Genomic DNA, 18,994 nt, shown 5'->3' with positions numbered 1-18,994 from the left:
TCCAGAACTAGAGGGCATAGGTTTAGGGTGAGAGGGGAAAGATATAAAAGAGACCTAAGAGGCAACTTTTTCACGCAGAGGGTGGTACGTGTATGGAATGAGCTGCCAGAGAATGTGGTAGAGGCTGGTACAATTGCAACATTTAAGAGGCATTTGGATGGGTACATGGGGTTTGGAGGGATATGGGCCGGGTGCTGACAGGTGGGACTAGATTGGGTTGGGATATCTGGTCGGCATGGAGGGGTTGGACCGAAGGGTCTATTTCCATGCTGTACATCTCTATGACTCTATGACTAGTTTTCAAAAATACCTTCAGCAGACCCCAAAACTCTCAGGTTCACGACTGCCAACACTGCAACAGCCCTGGAGCCAAAGAATCAATGCCATCAAACAGAATCAGGTATCCAGTGAACCCAAAGTACTCTTAAACTCTGAAGACATTTCTTGCAGTGATTTGTAATCCAAGATTTTTGGGCACAGGTCAAGGGAGGCACGTATAATTCTGGACACATCTGACCGTCAAAGGTTAAATGTGGATGAAAACCAGGAGGTCATGTGCTGAACCAAACAGATGTGTGGCAGCTTCAAACTTTGCTGTGTTTCTGTGGTAGTCTGTTTGTTGTACAAGTTCCTTACCTCTGAAAGCAAGGGAGACAGAGAGCAGCCTCATGAGACAGAGGGCAAATTAAACATCACTGAGTAACCAAGAGATTGACTGTGCGACTGAGCATGAATGAGTGCCATGTGATTGAGCGTGAGTAAGCAAGTGAGTGAAAAATGAAGCAGTGGTGTAGAGAGTGCACATTTGGTAATAATTTCAGATAACTTAAAATTTATGCTATGAATTCATTAAGATTTACAAACCTTTAAGCACATTTATAAAGGCATACATCATTTAACTGTAAACAACATTCAATTTTATTCTGGCCCATTGTGCATTAACCTCGGCTTCCAAATGAATTGATTTGAAATTGTGAACTTTGATGTCTTAACAGCAGTTTTGGCATGGTTTATATTTCAGGTACGCATTTATATCCGGTTCAAACGCATGTGGTTAGGGCATTCTGCAATTCAAAAATTCTTGAACTTCACCTGGCTAAGGAGCAGTACTCTGAAAGCTTGTGATTTCAAATAAACCTGTTGTACTCTAATCTGGTGTTGTGTTCTGACTTTGTCCACATCAAAAATTCGTAAATGACTTTGTTCCAGGCACTCCATACTGTAGAGGTTACACACTGACATGGTTAAGTAAGGAATGTTGGTCTAGACACCTGGAGAGTTCCTTGTTCTTCCCTGAACAGCTTTATTGGATCTTGTTACATTTAGCTTCGTGAATAAATAGTAATTTGGTTTAACGTTAAGCCAAAAGATGGCATCTGAAACACTTTCCTCAGTACTGCTCAAAATCATCAGCCTAGATCATATGCTAAATTGCAATGATGAATGACGTTTACTGATATATACCCCAGATGCAATGGAGGCTGAATCATTGAATACACCGAAGGCTGAGATTTACAAATTTTAGATTTATAGGTAAGTTGAAGACTAATGAGGAGCAGGCAGCAAGAGAATTTCAGGTCATAATTGGATCAGTTATGATCTCACCAAATGACAAATCCAGTTGGAGAGGCAGAATGGCCCTCTGCTAATTTCCTCATGTGTTCAACCTCCTCATTCTTGCTTTCATTGCTATTATTCGCTTGAACCCAGACAGTGAGTGGTGATAGCCCATTTAACCAGGAAGTATTATAATAGAGTTCAATTCAGTCCTAATTCAACACTTACATCTATCAACTTCAAGGAGCTGTCAAAAAAAAAAGTGACTAACCCGAGGAACCCTGATTAGATTTCTGCTTACTACTCTAGAAGCACAGATGTTAATTGTACATTACTAACTGTGAAACACAAGATTTATCAATCATCTAACAAGTTGATATTAAATCAAGCGTTTTAAATATACAAGCAAAAATTACTTTAAATTTATCAATTCCCTACTTCCATCATCAAAACTTACACATGCTTTGGCATTAGAAACATAACAATTAAAACTAAAAAGGCAAAGGGAGGAACAGGAAGCAACAACTAAAGAGACTTAACCAGCCTGATTGCTAAGTTAAGGGCTCCCACACTCAAATAATTGGTATACATTGTGAATAGCTGGGATCCAAGTTCTGATTCTTGCAGTACCTCACTAGTTACATTTATTCTTACTGGCTGTTTGTCAAATACAATCAATCAATGCTGATGGATGGATGGCAATACTTACAGGCACATTACCTCCTAAATCATGTGCTGTAATATTTTGCATCAGCCTCTTGTGGAAGAATTAGTGAAAAGACTTCTTAAAAATCTAAGCTTACAGCATCCATTGAGTCTTTTGATAGTAACGTCTTCAAACAAAATCCAACAAGTTAATCAAACATTATTTCTCATTTGCAAATTCATGCTATCTGTGCCCAATCAGATCATTATCCAAGCGGGGTAGTATTGGGAAGGGTCGTAGAACAGAGAGACTTAAGGGTTCAGGTACGTAATTCTTTGAAGTTTGTATCACATATAGATAGATGGTTAAAGCGGCACTTGGCACACTTGTCATCATTGCTCAGATCACTGAGTATCAGAGCGGGGACATTATGTTGAGGTTGTACAGGACATTGGTAAGGCCTTTTCTGGAGAAATGTATCCAGTTCTGGTCACTTTGTTATAGGAAGGACAATATTAAGCTGGAGAGGGTTGAGAAGAGATCTACCAGGTTGTTGCCACAAATGGAGAGTTTAAGTTATAAGGAGAGCCAATTTAGGCTTGGACATTTTTCACTGGAGTGTAGGAGTTTGAAGGGTGACCTTCTAGTTTAATAAAATCATGAAGGGTATAGATAAAGTGAATGGCAAGTGTCTTTTCCCGATGGTGGGAGATTTCAAGACTTTGGTGGAGGGTATTTTAAGCTGAAAGGAGGAAGATTTAAAAAAAAAGACATGAGGGGCTTTTTTTTTAAAAACACAGCATGGTTCATGTACAGGATGAACTTCCAGACAAAGTGGTAGATGGGGGTCAGTAACTGCATTTAAAAGCCATTTAAGTAAGTACATGAATAAGAAATGGGCTAAGTGCAGGCAGGTGGGACAACATTAGTTTGGGATTATGATTGGCGTGGACTGGTTGGATTGAAGGGTCGGTTTCTGTGCTGTATACTCAATGATTTTCTAAGTGTCTATTTGCCACATCCTTTAAAACTGATCTTAGCATTTGCCTTACAAAGGTCTGTAGTTCTCAGTTTTCTCTCTTGCTCCTTTAAGTCTTCAGCAACTTAAATAAAATGTTGGTATTTCCAAAGATCACTATTATCATGCAACTGCAGAATCAAACTGAAAGAAATGTATTGGTAAGAAATTTTAAAAATTTGGAAAGGACCTTACGAATGGGTGAATGAATTATTAAGGGGGTAAACTCAAAAGGGACTGCTAACATTAAATTGATAATCGATAAAACACAGGAGATTTAAAAATCTAAACAAGTCTTGTTCAAATCTGGCCTACAAGGAAATTAGATTGTTCCAATTTCTTTATCCCATGATTTACCTCCATTCTTCACACCAAAGACCAGTAGCCAAAACCAGCAAACCTCTCTAGTTGACTAATTTAATAACCTGAGATCATAAAATGAAATAAAATCAATGTATTCCCCAAGCCGGTTGTCACGGAGAATAACTGTGAGCAATAAACTGAAGGCAACTCCAGGCTGGCAAAATAAAGCTATGAGCTTTTTACAACAAGCAAAATAAAAGGATCCCTGCCAGAAGCACTGTGAAAACTCCAATATTTATTCTTTATAATGAACCTTAATACAATGTATTGTAATATATCATAGCCATTTCACAAAAGTAACTAATAAGAAGAATTCAAGGCATGGCTGAGATATCCACTAACTGTAACGTAAACATGAACAATATATCCCACTTATTTAACCACAACTAATAAATAATGTTATCTATCCACAAAAAGGTGCAGATTTTGCAAATATGTATTGTTCAATTTTTTGCCTTGTAATTGAAGCATCAACACGTATTAGACTATAACAAATGGTTTCTGGGCCCCCAATAGACATCTGAAGGTGAGCACAATTAAGGCCCAAAACTCCTTCCCCTTTGCTACATTAATCACACTAATGTGCTTACTTGCCAATTCTCTTATTCCTCTTTCCTTCTCTCCAAAATAATTTTCACTTGTCTCTTCCTCCATTAATAATTCTTACTTCAATGGCAACTTAATCCATTTTGCTTTTCCTTTTTAGTTATTGATCATTTTCCTTTCTATATATTTCCTGACTTTTAAACTTGCATCCATTTGTAATTAAATTATGAAAATTGTTCACCATGCTGTTATTTTTTTTAAAAATTTTATAATATTGAAAATTTACAGATTATCTCTGTTCATTTTGCACAACACAGACCAATAAATCAGATACCCAACTTAATTTTGACCGATTTCCCAAATGGCAGAGGATATGGCAGCTTGCAGTTAAGTATTATCATTGAGTGAAAATTGCAATTTGCTTTATTCGTTGTCTGTTTTGCAATGATTTTTTTGGATAACTACTTTGGCACATTTGTCATAAATCTTATACCTTTAAAATTTTAAATAAAAATACTGCAACACTAAGAGGTTCCTTTTATATTTAATCAATTCATAAGTCAAAAGTTACTGCAGGGCATAAATTGGGACTACGGATTGCAAATCTTGCAATGACTATTTAGAAGTAATTTAAACATTGTCAAATAGTGATGAAGCTCTCACTTAATTCTTCTGTCGCCATGTATATTAATCTAAACATGACTGGAAAAATGCTGAAAGGTTGATCAGGATTAATCCCACCCTATTTCCTGGCTTTCACATATCCATTCCACGTCAATCGTAACATTTTTACTGTCCAATATGTTTTCTGTGACTTAAGTGAACAGCATTCATGTTATTCAAGTTGAAATGTGGTCAGCACCTTATAAATCAGAAAAAAAAAATCCTTCAACTTGTACTCTAGCCCTTTGCTAATGCAATCAAGTTAAAGTAGGTGACTCGAAAGACACAACTACGTACATTCAGAAAACAGCTACATTTATTCATTTAGGCCTGTTGTCCTCTCTCAATCTCACATAAATATCAATGTTTCCTAATCTTCATAATTATTTTTTGTACCTGTCCACTAGTTTTTAATGATGTACATACTTGGGACCTCTAAACTTCTCTGCTTCTTCACATTTGGTAGCTTTTCACAATAAAAAGTATTAATTGGGTCCAGAATGGATAACCTTACACTTTCCCACACAACCCTATTCCATTCCGTCCATTCCAAGAACTTCACACCTGAAACACATTCAGAAATTTGTGGCTTAGATGTTTGTACCATGTGCAGAATTAATACTGCAGCAAACTTTTTATTAATAGGTACGTATGGGACCAGGAGTGTACTGATTGATCAAATGTTCCAGTTGATCAAGAGGTCTATATAATCAAAGTAAAAGCACACACGGTAAGTAATAGCAATGTAATGCAGCGGGTATACACGTCACTGTTATACATAATTTACAACATAAATTACTTAAAAAATAATGCAGCTTTGCCTCAAAATAAACTTACTGGCAGACAGTCATCTCACTTGCACACCAAACTGACTACACGGACATCCCGGAGATTGCAATGATACAGTAAACATCCGATAGATGAGGAATACAAGTTTTGCCAGTTTATTGAGAGTGCCGGTTCATAAGTGCCAGTTAAAACAAAGTTTGTGATATATTTAGTCTCAACTATTCTCTCATCCATCAGCTATAAAATAAATCAAAAATGCTAATGATAATAGAGACCCAATTATAAGAGTTCTGTTCCAGTCCTTACCTTTGCACTGTCATGAGATAATTCTTGGCGTCTGCCGGGTTTGCGTGGAAAACCTGGTTCTGCTACGTGCCAGTTCTGTCTACCATTCAAGTTAGTGGGTGCGGTGTGACCAGATTTAGGAGATCGATCATCACCAGATCTGCATTCTGTTGACGTGGTAGCACCGTGATCTCTGGGACACCAGGCTTCATGTGCTATATGCTGGTCTTTTAAAGAAACATTTTCAGAATGATGCAACAAACGTGCAGCCCTGCTTTCTGGTGGAATAGGAGGTGGTCGCTCAGGTGGAAGAGGAGGTTCTCTGAGAGGAGGTGGTGGTGCTGGGAGAGGCTTGTCTTGTTTTCGTGTCATGCATGGAGATGACTGATTTTAAAAAGAAGAAAACTATTTCAGATTAATCTTATAGAGTCAGAGTCAGAGAGATGTACAGCATGGAAACAGACTTTACGATAAACAAGTACAAAAGGACACAAAATTAATTCAATAACATCTGTACCACAGTATTTCACAATTTATTGATAACAATGTGACAATTTACTTTCGGTCTGGTAATAAGGTTAAGTGATACGAAATGATAGGGACAAATATTTGGCACTACTTATTTTGTGCTAAAATGAGGATTCACAAGATTGGAATAAAAGGGTTTAGGTTATCAGGCAAATTAAAGGAATGTTTTTGGGTCAGTTCTACAGAAGATACCCTCCATATTTTCTACAGCATACAGCTCCCATGTAATGCCACTCACCAACATAGACTCAAGGAAGAAACATACATATAAAAGCAAGGAGTTGATCATGAAATAAAATTGGCAGTTAGAAAGTTGCTTCCTCTTCAATTATAGATGCTGAAATTTTAATGCAGATTAAGGAAATTAAATGTTTGTCCAAATAATAATGAACCCATCTGACAAAGGTTCTTCTTTAACTCAAGATAAAACAGTCTCCAATTAGACGCTCAATGTATGAGCATAAAATCTCAAACCAGACTTTGACGATACTTGTAGTCCTGCGTTTATTTTTACACATGAACAGTTTTATGCAGTTTTGCCCAGAATGAAAGATTTTGATGTTAAAAAGCCTTTGTTGAAAGAGATGTACATTTAAACAAATATCATTGCAATAAAGATAATTTGGCCTTGAATGTCTTAGTTACAAGTGTGAACTTGTTTTCAGCAATTTCAACACTCAGACGATAAGAGCGAAAGTTTAACTCTTGCAAGTCAAGGTACGAATTATACTGCTTTGCAACTGAATTTCAATCTGTGTTTGCAGCAAAGCTGATATGAACATGATTGATGGTCTGGTGAGGTGGACCAATGCACAGCCATGAGTAGAGAAGCTGCGTTCAATCCTCTTTCCTCAATTGCCACAAATAGCCCAAATAAGGATGTGTCTTCATAAATCTAGATCTGAATAGACATTCAAGTCATGAGCACAAAACTGTAGCTGAGCAAGAGATCAATGTCTTTAAGACAGAGGGAGAAAAAGACAGAGTGACTTGCATTTCAACTTTGCATATTTCAGCAGTGATGAACTGCCATTTTTATGCAAAAACGTTTATCAGGATCAGCGCAGGCCTCGAGGGCTGAAGGGCCTGTTCCTGTGCTGCAATTTTCTTTGTTCTTTAATACACACTGCTACCTCTTTACAGAAAGTAGTGAATCAGGTGAATATTTCAAATGTGGATGGGCTGCTGGTAAAGAGGATTGCTTTGGCTTGGAGGATGTTGAGCTTCTTGAATGTTGGTAGACCTTTATTTGTTCAGACAAGTGATACATCACATTGCTGATGTGTGCCTTTTAGATGACAGACAGGCTTTAGGGAATCAGGAAGTGATTTATATGTTACAGAATTCCTGGCCTCTGATTCCTAGCTATTGTATTCACAGAACCTGTATGAGCGGTTCAATTTGTCATTGTTTTCTTAGGCATAGTACTAAAAACCTTACTTGCCCAAAAAGTGAAGACTTCTCAGGTGACTGAAAAGTCCAGTGAATGATCTACAATCTCTGTTTCAGATTGGGCATAAATGGTTGAAGCATGGCCCAAGTTGCCTCTCACCCCTTTTCCCATCAATGCTCGATTTCAACTTGCTGTTAGCTATGAGTCTCAAGATGTACAGTCGCTTCTCAGATGCTGCCCCTCTATTTTGGGTGGTCTTGAGCTAGTGTTTCCCACGTGCTAATTGGAAGGTTAAACTTTCCCAAGGAGGCTACGAGAGCATCCTTGAAGTACTCCCTTTGTTTTCCTGGGGCTCACTTACCTTGCTGAAATTCTACATTGGGTGCTTACTTTGGGAGTTTCATGTCAGAGTCAGCACGGACCAAAGGGTCTGTTTCCATGCTGTACATCTCTATGACTCTATATGTGGCCCACTGAGCAGAGCTGGTGAGCATGGTTAAACACTACAATGCTGAGGATATAGGCCTGAGTGCGAAGACTCACATTGGTCGGCCTTTCCTACTAATACTCCGGCTATATTTCTAGTAAATCGTAACCCCTAAGTTTTAATGGTTGGAATTCAGCAATTGTAATGTTGTTGAACAAGAAGAGATGATTATAATCTCTCATGTTGGAAATAGTAATTGCCTGACACTTGTATGGCAGTAATGTTGCTTGCCATGTCCATGTCTGACTGTTATTTGGATCTTGTAGGCACAGATTGCTGCAATACCTGAAAAATTGCAAAAAGATACTGAGCACTAAGGAATCATCAGCAAATGTTCCACTTCTGACCTGAGGTCAGAAGGAAGCTCAGAAATGAAGCAGCTGAAGGATCTGCATGAGTCTGAACTCCTCAGATAGTGAAAACTTCACAGATTTAGGTGAGAGTCAGCCATTAGCACTTGCCCCAGGTAATTGAAAAGTAATAGCAATCTCATTCCCCTGACCTTCAATGACCAAATGATCATCAAATTTATCCTCAATCACCTTCAAGGACACCAGAAATTGCAATATATATCAACCAACTATAGCAACTCTGTGACACCCGGTAATAGATGGGTCCTCTGCAACAATTGGCCTACCTCCTGATCTCTCAAAAATTCTTTTTCACATATAAATGCAATGGAATACTCTCTGATAGACAAGATGATATCACTGTGTCAAAACTCATGAAGCTCGAGATCATCCACATCTGAGCAATTTGTTTAATTTGTATGTGCAGCAATTCATTAGAGTTACCAAGACAATGCTTTCTCACATGAAACCATACCATCAAGAGGTACAAGAGCAGCAAACGTTATTATCACCAAATTTGTCTTCAAGTTGTGCACTAATCTGATTTCAACATTTAACGTAATCCTCCACGGTTGCAGGCCTTGAGTGGTCTATACACCAACACCAACAGCACCATGGCCATTATAGTAGTTAAAGGAGAAAGCCAACCACTATATTCTGAGGGAACCAGATGTGGACAATAAATGTGGTATTGTCAACTTTGCCCATATTCCAAGAACAAGTATTTTTTTTAAAGATAACTTAATAACCAACTTGGAGCTGTAAAATGCATAGCAATTTCTGAAGCCTTTTCTTTTTTCCCCCTTTTTACCTCCAATCTAAACAACCACCTAATGATGTGTCCTACATGATTCAATGCAGTTATAAATATAAACAAGTATATTTTATACATGGTACTGATTCCTTAATCAATTATTTTATTAAACCAGTTTAGTAGAACAAGAGGCACAAGGGGACAAAAACAGCACAAATTCTAAACCCACGACCTCCACCACAAAAAACAAGGGCAGCTCATGTATGTGACACCACCAAGTGCAAATTTCCCTCCAAGTCACACACCATTCTGACTTGGAATTATATCACCACTCCTTTACGGTCAAAAGCATAGAAATCCTCCCCTAACAGCATTGTTGGTCCACTGTGCCACATGGACTGCAGCAGTTCAAGCTGTCAGCTCACCTCCAGCTTCTTAATGGAAATGGTGAGCTATAAACACTGGCATAGACAGTGACACCTACATGCCATGAATAAACGAAAAAAAAAACCTATAAGACCACAAAACAAAACCATGGGACTGAACAACATGTTCCATTGTTTAAGAAAGGTAGCAAAGATAAGCCAAGAAACTACAGGCTAGTGAGGCTGAGATGAATGGTAGGCAAATGTTTAGAGACAATACTGAGGGACAGGATCAACCAACATTTGTATCGTCAAGGTCTGATTAGGAATAGTCAGCATGGATTTGTTCGCAAGTCACATCTGACAAACCTTTTAAGAGTTTTTCAAAGAGGTTACTGAGAAAACAGATGACTGTCAGGCAGTGGATGTTGTCTATATGGACTTTAGTAAGGTTGTTGACAAGGAACCGCACAACAAGCTAGTCATGAAGTTTAGGTCACATGGGATTCAGGAAGGGGTAATTGGATTCAAGATTGGCTCAATGGGAGGCAACAGAGGGTGACAGATGAAGGTTGTTTCTTGGAGAGGAGACCGGTGACTACTGATGTACCAGATGGGCTTGGGTGCTGGGACCTTTGTTGTTCCTTATTTGCATAAATGAACTGGATGTGAATGTACAAGGCATGATTAGCAAGTTTATGGATGATACAAATTTAGGAGTTATTGTTGATAGCGAAGAAGGTTATCAAAAATTAGAGGGATCTTGATCAGATGGAAAGTGGGCTGAGGACTGGCAAATGCAATTCAACACAGATAAGTGTGAGGTGTTGCACTGGAAAGTCAGACCAAGGTAGGACTTATACAGGACCAGTTTGTGCCAAAGGGCTGGTTTCCATGCAGTATTACTCTATGACTCTATCAGTGATTTTCATGCTAATTTTCTTGCTTCCAAAAATAGTTTTGAATTCATAATACTATTTGCCAAGAACTCCTTACAAGTTAAGACATGACTTCTGTATTTTATAGGTAAGTCATTCAATACCAGTGTTTTAATAATTTACCTTTGGTGAACCAGTTGGACTAGCACAAGGTGACCGAGCTACTCCTTTCTGAATGAGATCTAAACGAGGTGGCACTGGTGGGAGATTGAGGTGTTGAATTTGGATTGGGTCTGGAGCTGCTTTTCGGCGCTGTGCAATAGGCGATGAGTTTGGTGATGACACTGGTGATATCTGCCTGTCTGTACACTGTAAAGACCAAACAAGATTGAGACAATAAATGATTCATCTCAGAGAACTTCAAAAAGCACAGTAATAAGACAACATTTACTCCAGTTTTTCAAACAGCTAACACAGAGGCACTACTGGGTATTTGACAGCAATGCTTGTTCAAAAAACAATTATAAATTAAAGTTTATTAAGATCCCAGGTGATGTTAATGCTGGAGAAATCAGAACTCCAAGGGAAACATAGCTTGTTAGATCCTACTTTTGTTTTTTCTTTAACCATGCACATCAGTTACTAAACACATTGATGAGAGGTTGCCAGTATATTTTAACACAAGGAATAGAAGTTTATTAAACAAGAAAAAACTGAACTCAAATAAAGAAATGTTGGAAAGATTTCATTACAAACACCAAAACTAAAATCAAATTCACATTATTCTTTTTTGAAATCCCAGCAACAGCCTTACAAACATCTGAACTTGCAACAGTCACCACTAAGGCTTCTTTCTCAGGCAGACACAACTGTGACCAGTTTCTATCTGCCAACGTTCTGTGTGTTCAATAGATGCTATTTTCCTTTGCTGATATCTCTCCCAGAGACAGCTAAAACAAACTTTAATTTAAACTTAAACTTTCGAACAAATGCGAGTTCCATAAATTTACTTTCCATTGGTTTTCTTACTGACTTCTTTTTAAGAGTGCTACATTCAGCCTCTAGTCTTTAACACTCTCAGACAGAGACACAGACTGAATTTTAGATCGCTTTGTCTCCGCTCCACTGGATTAGATTAGATTCCCTTCAGTGTGGAAACAAGTCCTTCGGCCTAACAAGTCCACACCGACTCTCCAAACAGTAACCCGCCCAGACTCATTTCCCTACACTTACCCCTGACTAATGACCTAACATGATGGGCAATTTAGCATGGCCAATTCACCTGACCTGAACATCTTTTGGAATGTGATAGGAAACCAGAGCACCCAGAGGAAACCCACGCAGACATGGGGAGAATGTTCAAACTCCACACAGACAGTTGCCTGAGGCCGGAATCGAAACCAGGTCCCTGGCGCTGTGAGGCAGCAGTGCTAACCACCGTGCCACAATGCTGCCATTAATAGATTGTCATTAATCAATAGCATAATTTGTATTTCTCAACCTTTCTTTTAGTAACGCACTGAACTATTCATTTCCAAGATTTAAGAACTCATTAAAATGCATGTAAATAAAACAAGACTCTCCTGGTACCAAGTTCACACATGAAATTTTAAAAATAAGTTAAAACAATGTTCTCCTCATCCTTAGTAGTATAAAATACTACTAAAATATATATCAAAGACTTATATTGTTTTGAACAGGTTACAATTCAACAACACAGATGGCAGCCATTAGGCCCAACGCTCATGCCGGCTCCCCAGAAGAACTGTCCCAACTTAGTATCCCACCCCGATTTTTCTTTCCTGTAGCTATGTACATCAACAACTGAATTTTTAAAGTTTGCAAGGTATTTGAGACAATATGTAATGTGTTATCTCTGGATGAACAAATTCCTCACTTCCCATCACTTTCCTAATTTTTCATTTTTGCCAATTATTGTATACCTTTGATTCTACCAACTCAGATGTCAAAGGAAACAATTTTACCATATTTCCTTTGTCAAAGTCCCACATATTTTGAACACCTCCATTAGCGATTACCTTTAACTTTCCATTTAACTTAATTCCCTCATGATCTGAGCAAACCTCCTCTTTACCATCTCCAAAGGCCCTTAAATGCTCTCTAAAGTATGATGCCCATGAATGTATTCAATACTCCACAGAGACACCTGAGATTTGTAACAGTATATGGTTTCTTAACCATCTTCTTGACTCACCTGATTACTTTTAAAGATTTGTGAATATGTACACCCAGATTCCTCCGCTATTATACCACCTTCAAATAGTAACATTTAGATTATACTGGGAGAAGCATCGCGGGAAGACAAAAAAGTGTACTAACCTCTCAGGCTTTCAATGAAATGCATCTGCCAATTTCGCCAAGTCTATCAGGTTAACAATTTACTAAGTTGTCATGATTTATTACCCACAAAGTTAAAATTATACTTCTTATACATAGGTAGAAATAAAGAAAAGCAGAGGTCCTAATCCAGGGAATGATTCTATATTTCTCTGAACAGAATCATTCACCATTATCACCAGCTATCCCTTACCTAATTGCTAAATCATGTTCAAAACCATGTGCTTCTATTTTCCTAATAAATGTGTTATAAAGTACTTTATCAAATGTCTGTTGAAAATCACACATTCAATATCCAGTGCACTACTTTCATCAATCCTTCTGTTACTTCTTTGAAACGTTCAATCAAGCTAGTCAGAAATAATCTGACTAACAATTCTGAGCTAGCAATTCTTCATTAATCCATTAATCTCCAATTGAAAGTTTATTTTGTCCCTGATTGTTGTTCCATCACTGACATTTGAATATCTGTGACATTTGTAATCCTCAAATCCTCTAAGCATGCCTCCAAAATTCAAGGAGGATTAAAAAGATTCGTATGCTGAATCTATCACTGCTTCTGTCAGCAACAAGGATGGTTTCTATCTATTGCAGGTAAGTGACTTGTTAACTTTGAATTATATAGCCTCCTTTTCTTCAATGGCTGTAAATTGGTAGAGGGGAGTATGCAGCGGGACCTGGGTGTCATGAAGGAATGCATGTAGGTGCAGCATGCCACAAAGAAGGCAAATGGTACATTGATCTTCATTGTGAGGGGTTTCAAGTACAGGTACTGGGATGTATTGTTATACTTATACATGGCCTTGGTGAGATCATACCCAGAACACGGTGTATAGTTTTGCTCTTCTTTTCTGAGGAAGGATGCTCTTGCTCCCAAAGGAGTGCAACAAAGATTCATCAGTGTTGACGTGACTAATGTAGGAGGAGATTAGGATTATTTTCACTGCAGTTCAGATGAATGAAGGGGGAATCTCACAGAAACTTATAAAATTCTTACAGGATGATCTCAGATGGGGCAGATGCAGTGAGGTTGTTCATGCTGGAAGGTGTGTCCAGAACCAAGGTCACAATCTGAAGATTCGGGATAGACCTTTAGGACAGAGATGAGGAGATATTTCTTCACCCAAAGAGTGGTAAGCCTGTGGAATTCATTGCCACAGGAAGTAATTGATGCTAAAACGTTGAACATATTCAGGAAGTGGCTAGATATAGCACTTGGGGTGAATGGGATCAAAGGTTATAGGGAGAAAACAGGATTAGACTATTGAATTTGATGATCAGCCATGATTGTAATGAATGGCGGTGCAGACCCATAATCCGTCATTAACTTCACCTACAATTGTGAAGACAGAGGCAAAATAGTAATTCAGTATTTCAATCATGCCCTCCACTTCCATAAAAATATCCTAAGTTAAAGGCAATTCTAAATGCATACTATGAGAACTAGAAATTAATTATATAAAAAAGGATACTTGGAAACAGGAATTTGTTCAGTTACTGCAATAATACAGACATTGCCATCTAAGAACACCAACTTGAGAAGGAGATTATTAAGCATTGCTATTTTTAAAATGTTAACCTTTTTTTCTTTATTCATGGTGCTCTGTCTTCTCTGAATTCCCTTATACTGACCTAATAACTTCAACAAACAGATCTTCATGCTGAGTGTTATGTCAAACAATTAAAGCAGCCAAGGTTTTGCATATTTATAAGTATACAAGAGAAGACATATACAACCGTGAAGAATATTACTTGCTGTTCTTTTAAGACAGCAACAACTATTGAAGATGTTACAAACACAAAACTGTTGCTGAAGAATCTTCAAAATTATTTAAACATCCATCACTTCTATTGATGTCAAATACAGGAGTTCCTTTAGGTAAAAAGTTTTGACAGTTATTTAATAAGCTAAGGCAAAAAATTAGTCTCTAAATAATCTTCCAACTTGCCAAAATAACTATCTAAAAGTTGTATTAGTTTACACAACCCACTATCACATTTGCACATTATAAGTGCTTTCCCACAACAGTGTGAGACAAGCAAATATTGCTCTGCAGCAATGTTTAGAAATATCGAAATGTAGAAAATATAAGTATGCCATTCGGCTCTGTCTTTCAACATGACTGGATATTGAATTGGAACCTCGATTATCCAGCATTTGATTATCTGAAGTTCAAATTATCCGAACAAGATCGCGAGGTCCTGATGCATGACTAAATTATGTTATCCGGCATTCATGAACCGAACGAAATACTCTCCATCTATGGACTTCGGAAAATTGAGGTTCCTCTGTAATCCAAATCAATGCACTCCTCCCGCTTTCTCGCCACAGTCTTTGATCCCTTTAGCTCTAAGGACTGCTCTTCTTCGATATGTTCGATGCGTTGACCTCAACTGCTTTCTATGGCAGAAATATCCACAGGCTCACCATTGACTGGGTGAAGAAATTTCTCCTCAATCCGAAATGGCCTACCCATATCCTTAGGCTGTAACCCCCGATTCTGGACCCCCCAGTCATCAGGAACATTCTTCTTGCATATATCCTTTCTAGTCCGATTAGAATTTTAACAGTTTCTAAGAGACCACACCTTGGCTTCTCTGCCCATCCCATGCTTTTAAACTCCTGTCAATATAGTCCTAAATGACCCACTTATGTGTCAATCTGGGCATTCATCAGGAATCAATCTGGTGAATTTTCAGTGCATGTCCTCCAGAATATCCTTCACCAGATAAAACACAGAGACCAAATCTGCAAACAATACACCAGGTAAGGTCTCACCAAGGGCCTATACAAATGTAGCAAGACATCCCTGCCTCACTATCAAGGCCAGCATACCACTGCCTTCCTCACTGCCTGCTTACTCTCAGTGACTGGTGTATTATTGCACCTCCCCCTATGTATTATTGCACCTCCCCCTTTCCCAATTAATCGTTATTCAGATATAAATCTGCCTGCTTGTGTTTGCTAATAAAGTTGATAACTACATTTATCCACATTATACTTCATGTGGCATCCATTTGCCCACTCATCCAGCTTAATCACATTGAAGCATCTCTGCATTCTACTCATAGTTTACCTTCATGTACAGCCTCTGTCAACTGCAAACTCTGAAGTATCACATCTAGTTCATTTATTACAACCATCTATGACACAGCATTCTGCTGTCTTCTCTTATTCAAATTTCCTACAATTACTGTTCCCCCACTGACCATTCACTGAGGATACAAAATAGCACTGTAGTTAGTGTTAGAAGTGCTAAATTTTGCGCATGAATCTATTACTAACAAGTGAAGGGGGAAATGTGATGGTCTTATTCACTTTATGCCTGAGAAAAATAAATCATTTGAAAATATTTCAAAAAATTCAAGAAAACAAAAACCAATCGTGCAGAATCTTACGCATTTTTGTGATTTAATAATTTAATGAAATTTCAAACTATAATATTAGACTGCCCTCAGCACTTGAGGCAACATTCATCACTAAATAAAATTCTATTCAGACTATTTGATTCACTACCTAATACTCAACTTTCAAAGATCAAAGTCAGTACCATTACAATAATGGTTTCAAGTAACATATGCCTTGTAAAACTTGTAAAATTTGTCCGGTCAAATAATATTCAACTGCAATTTTTTTCCTATCACCATAACCTGGTTAGGATATTTTATTGGATGCAAAATATAAGATCCAAGGAAAAGATTTAATTTAGTTATTTTTATCAGAAATGTCTTCTTTACACAACAATTTAAAGCATGCTGTACTGCTTCTCAAAAACACTACCAAGCAGAAACACTGATCAGATTTAAAACAATCAAAACTGAATTATTGCCCTGTTCAGACTCTATGTAGTAGTTAATACAAGAAATTTACGTAAAAAGTTCACTTAATATTTTTGTCATGGTCATCATAAAATTTACAATTCACAAGAAATTGAAACCACAAACAGTTAATAAATGTTGCCTAATACTTGCATGGCTCCTGCTACTTTGAGTATATGTTCAACCTCAGCTGCAGAAGGAAAACACAACCATTAAATACACTAATTATCTTGGTCATCAAAGTGTAATTTTTTTTAAAAAATGACCAATGAGCTACGAAACCAATACATTATTGGATGATTGAACAGATTATGCTAGTGTCTTGAAAATTATTCTATCATAAGTTTAAAATCTCACAACAACAGGATATAGTCCAACAGGTTTATTTGGAAGTACTAGCTTTCAGAGCACTGCACCTTCATCAGGTAGCTGTTGAGCAGGATCATAAGACACAGAATTTATAGCAAAAGGTCAGAGTGTCATGCAAGTGATACGATATATTGAACAAACCTAGATTACTGTTAAGTCTTTCATCTTTTAGAATGAATTGCAGGTTGCAGGAAAAAAAGGTAACCATAAATGTGACTAAATTACATACCAATTTTAATATTGTGGTCATGTAAATTTTAACTGATCATTATCTGAGAAACTCATGTGATAATGGTCCTTTTTCAGACATTATTATTGACTCAGTCAGTCAATTCATCTTTTTTACCCAAAAGCTACAATTAACTGTGATTCTGTACAAATCTAACTAAATGAGCTTCAAAATTGAGGGAATAATGTTGTTCTTTTTATTGAGGTTCTCTATCAACAACCCTCTAGTTTGGTCCAAAGGAAATGGTTTGTTATGGGTAACCAGATTGAAAGAAATCCCAGTGAGAGATAGCAAAAATTTTGAAAGTTTAATGGCTTTCCCTAAAGTATAGGGACCATGGAATACAGTGAGGAAAAAGAAAATATCAGATAGAGCAAAGAGAGTACCGAAGCAGCAAAACGTCGCACCATTCAACGGGAGAACAAAACAAATATCTTCTTACAAATTTCTGAATTGAGAGACAGTAGCCCATGGTCATTAGAGTAATATCATGCAAGATTATGCAGGCTTTGCTAGTGGTAAGAGTAAGGCCAACTAAATCAGAAGGGAGGAGAGCAGAAACAAAGCACATGCAGCAGGCCTCAGGTGAGTGATGAAGTTAAATTAAGGAAGAGCCTAGTGTGGAGTGAATAAAATACCTGCATAGAAGAATGAAAGATAGGAATGAGGATCGATCATTTAGTCAAGAACATTACATGGCTATCATGTACTAAATTCTAATAGTATAGGTGTATGCGTGCGTGCGGAGTCCAAAAATATAAACACCATAGGTTCTCCATGGCCAAAATATGAAAGACAATTTTTCATTTTCTTCTCTTCAACAGCCACATAATTGGGCACAATGGTGCCCAGATATCCACATTTCAAAAATTTGAGAGAATAAATCAGCAGATTAAAAACCAGTTTATTGGAATTATTACTACTTATAACCGCAATATTTGAGTAAAACTGAACGTATTTTAAAGTATAGCAGTAACTTACTGGGCAGCGAAGTCACTCGATTGGTTGACAACCTCTTATGACCACTTTTCAGCAGAAATCCACGACTGAAGTTATTTGTTAACGTCAATATATTTTAAAATCACATGTCCAACACATTAATATATGAAACAACTATTATTCAGAAAATCTGTTCCATTTTTGATCTTTTTTTACCTACCTTTCTAAATGAAGCGAGTTTGTTCATAATTAGTGACTCATCACGATCATCATCATCATCCAGACTGTCTAGGCAGAATTTGGCTCCATCATCTCTTGGATCAAAAGGATCGACAATAATTGGTTCGGTACCTTTGATTTCACAACGGCAAAATGGGCATCCCTGTCCATCAGATTCCTACGAAGAAAATAAATCACACATTACATAAAAGCAATGATAAGTCTATGTGTTTAGGTCATGATAAATCAGAGGGAGCGTTTCAGTATTTAGTGAAAACCTATTTTATCACAAAGATTAATGCAAATTCCAAGAGGCAAAATACCTGCCTGATCAATTTATTTTGTTTCTCCTTTGAAGCCTAAAGCATATTAATGGCAACAAATAAAAGATAAACAAAACTTCCAAATTTTGTACTAAGATTTTTCATTACATTTGACT

The 18,994-nt window shown here is 37.4% G+C and overlaps 1 protein-coding gene across 3 annotated transcripts in view; it reads right to left on the bottom strand.

Moving 5' to 3' along the window:
* The window catches only part of cblb (Cbl proto-oncogene B, E3 ubiquitin protein ligase), a 214,138-nt gene that overhangs the window by 43,163 nt on the left and 151,981 nt on the right, over nucleotides 1-18,994 (bottom strand). For all 3 annotated transcript variants that reach the window (XM_043701076.1, XM_043701074.1, XM_043701075.1), the window contains exons 8-10: nucleotides 18,557-18,733; nucleotides 10,806-10,991; nucleotides 5,889-6,251 (exon numbers count right to left, since the gene is read on the bottom strand). In XM_043701076.1, coding sequence (XP_043557011.1) covers nucleotides 5,889-6,251; nucleotides 10,806-10,991; nucleotides 18,557-18,733 — 726 coding nt within the window. The remainder of the gene's footprint in view (nucleotides 1-5,888; nucleotides 6,252-10,805; nucleotides 10,992-18,556; nucleotides 18,734-18,994) is intronic.

This window comes from Chiloscyllium plagiosum, chromosome 12 (genome assembly GCF_004010195.1).
Source record: "Chiloscyllium plagiosum isolate BGI_BamShark_2017 chromosome 12, ASM401019v2, whole genome shotgun sequence".
In the NCBI taxonomy this organism is placed as follows: Eukaryota; Metazoa; Chordata; class Chondrichthyes; order Orectolobiformes; family Hemiscylliidae; genus Chiloscyllium; species Chiloscyllium plagiosum.
This window is presented reverse-complemented; position numbering and strand designations above follow the sequence as displayed.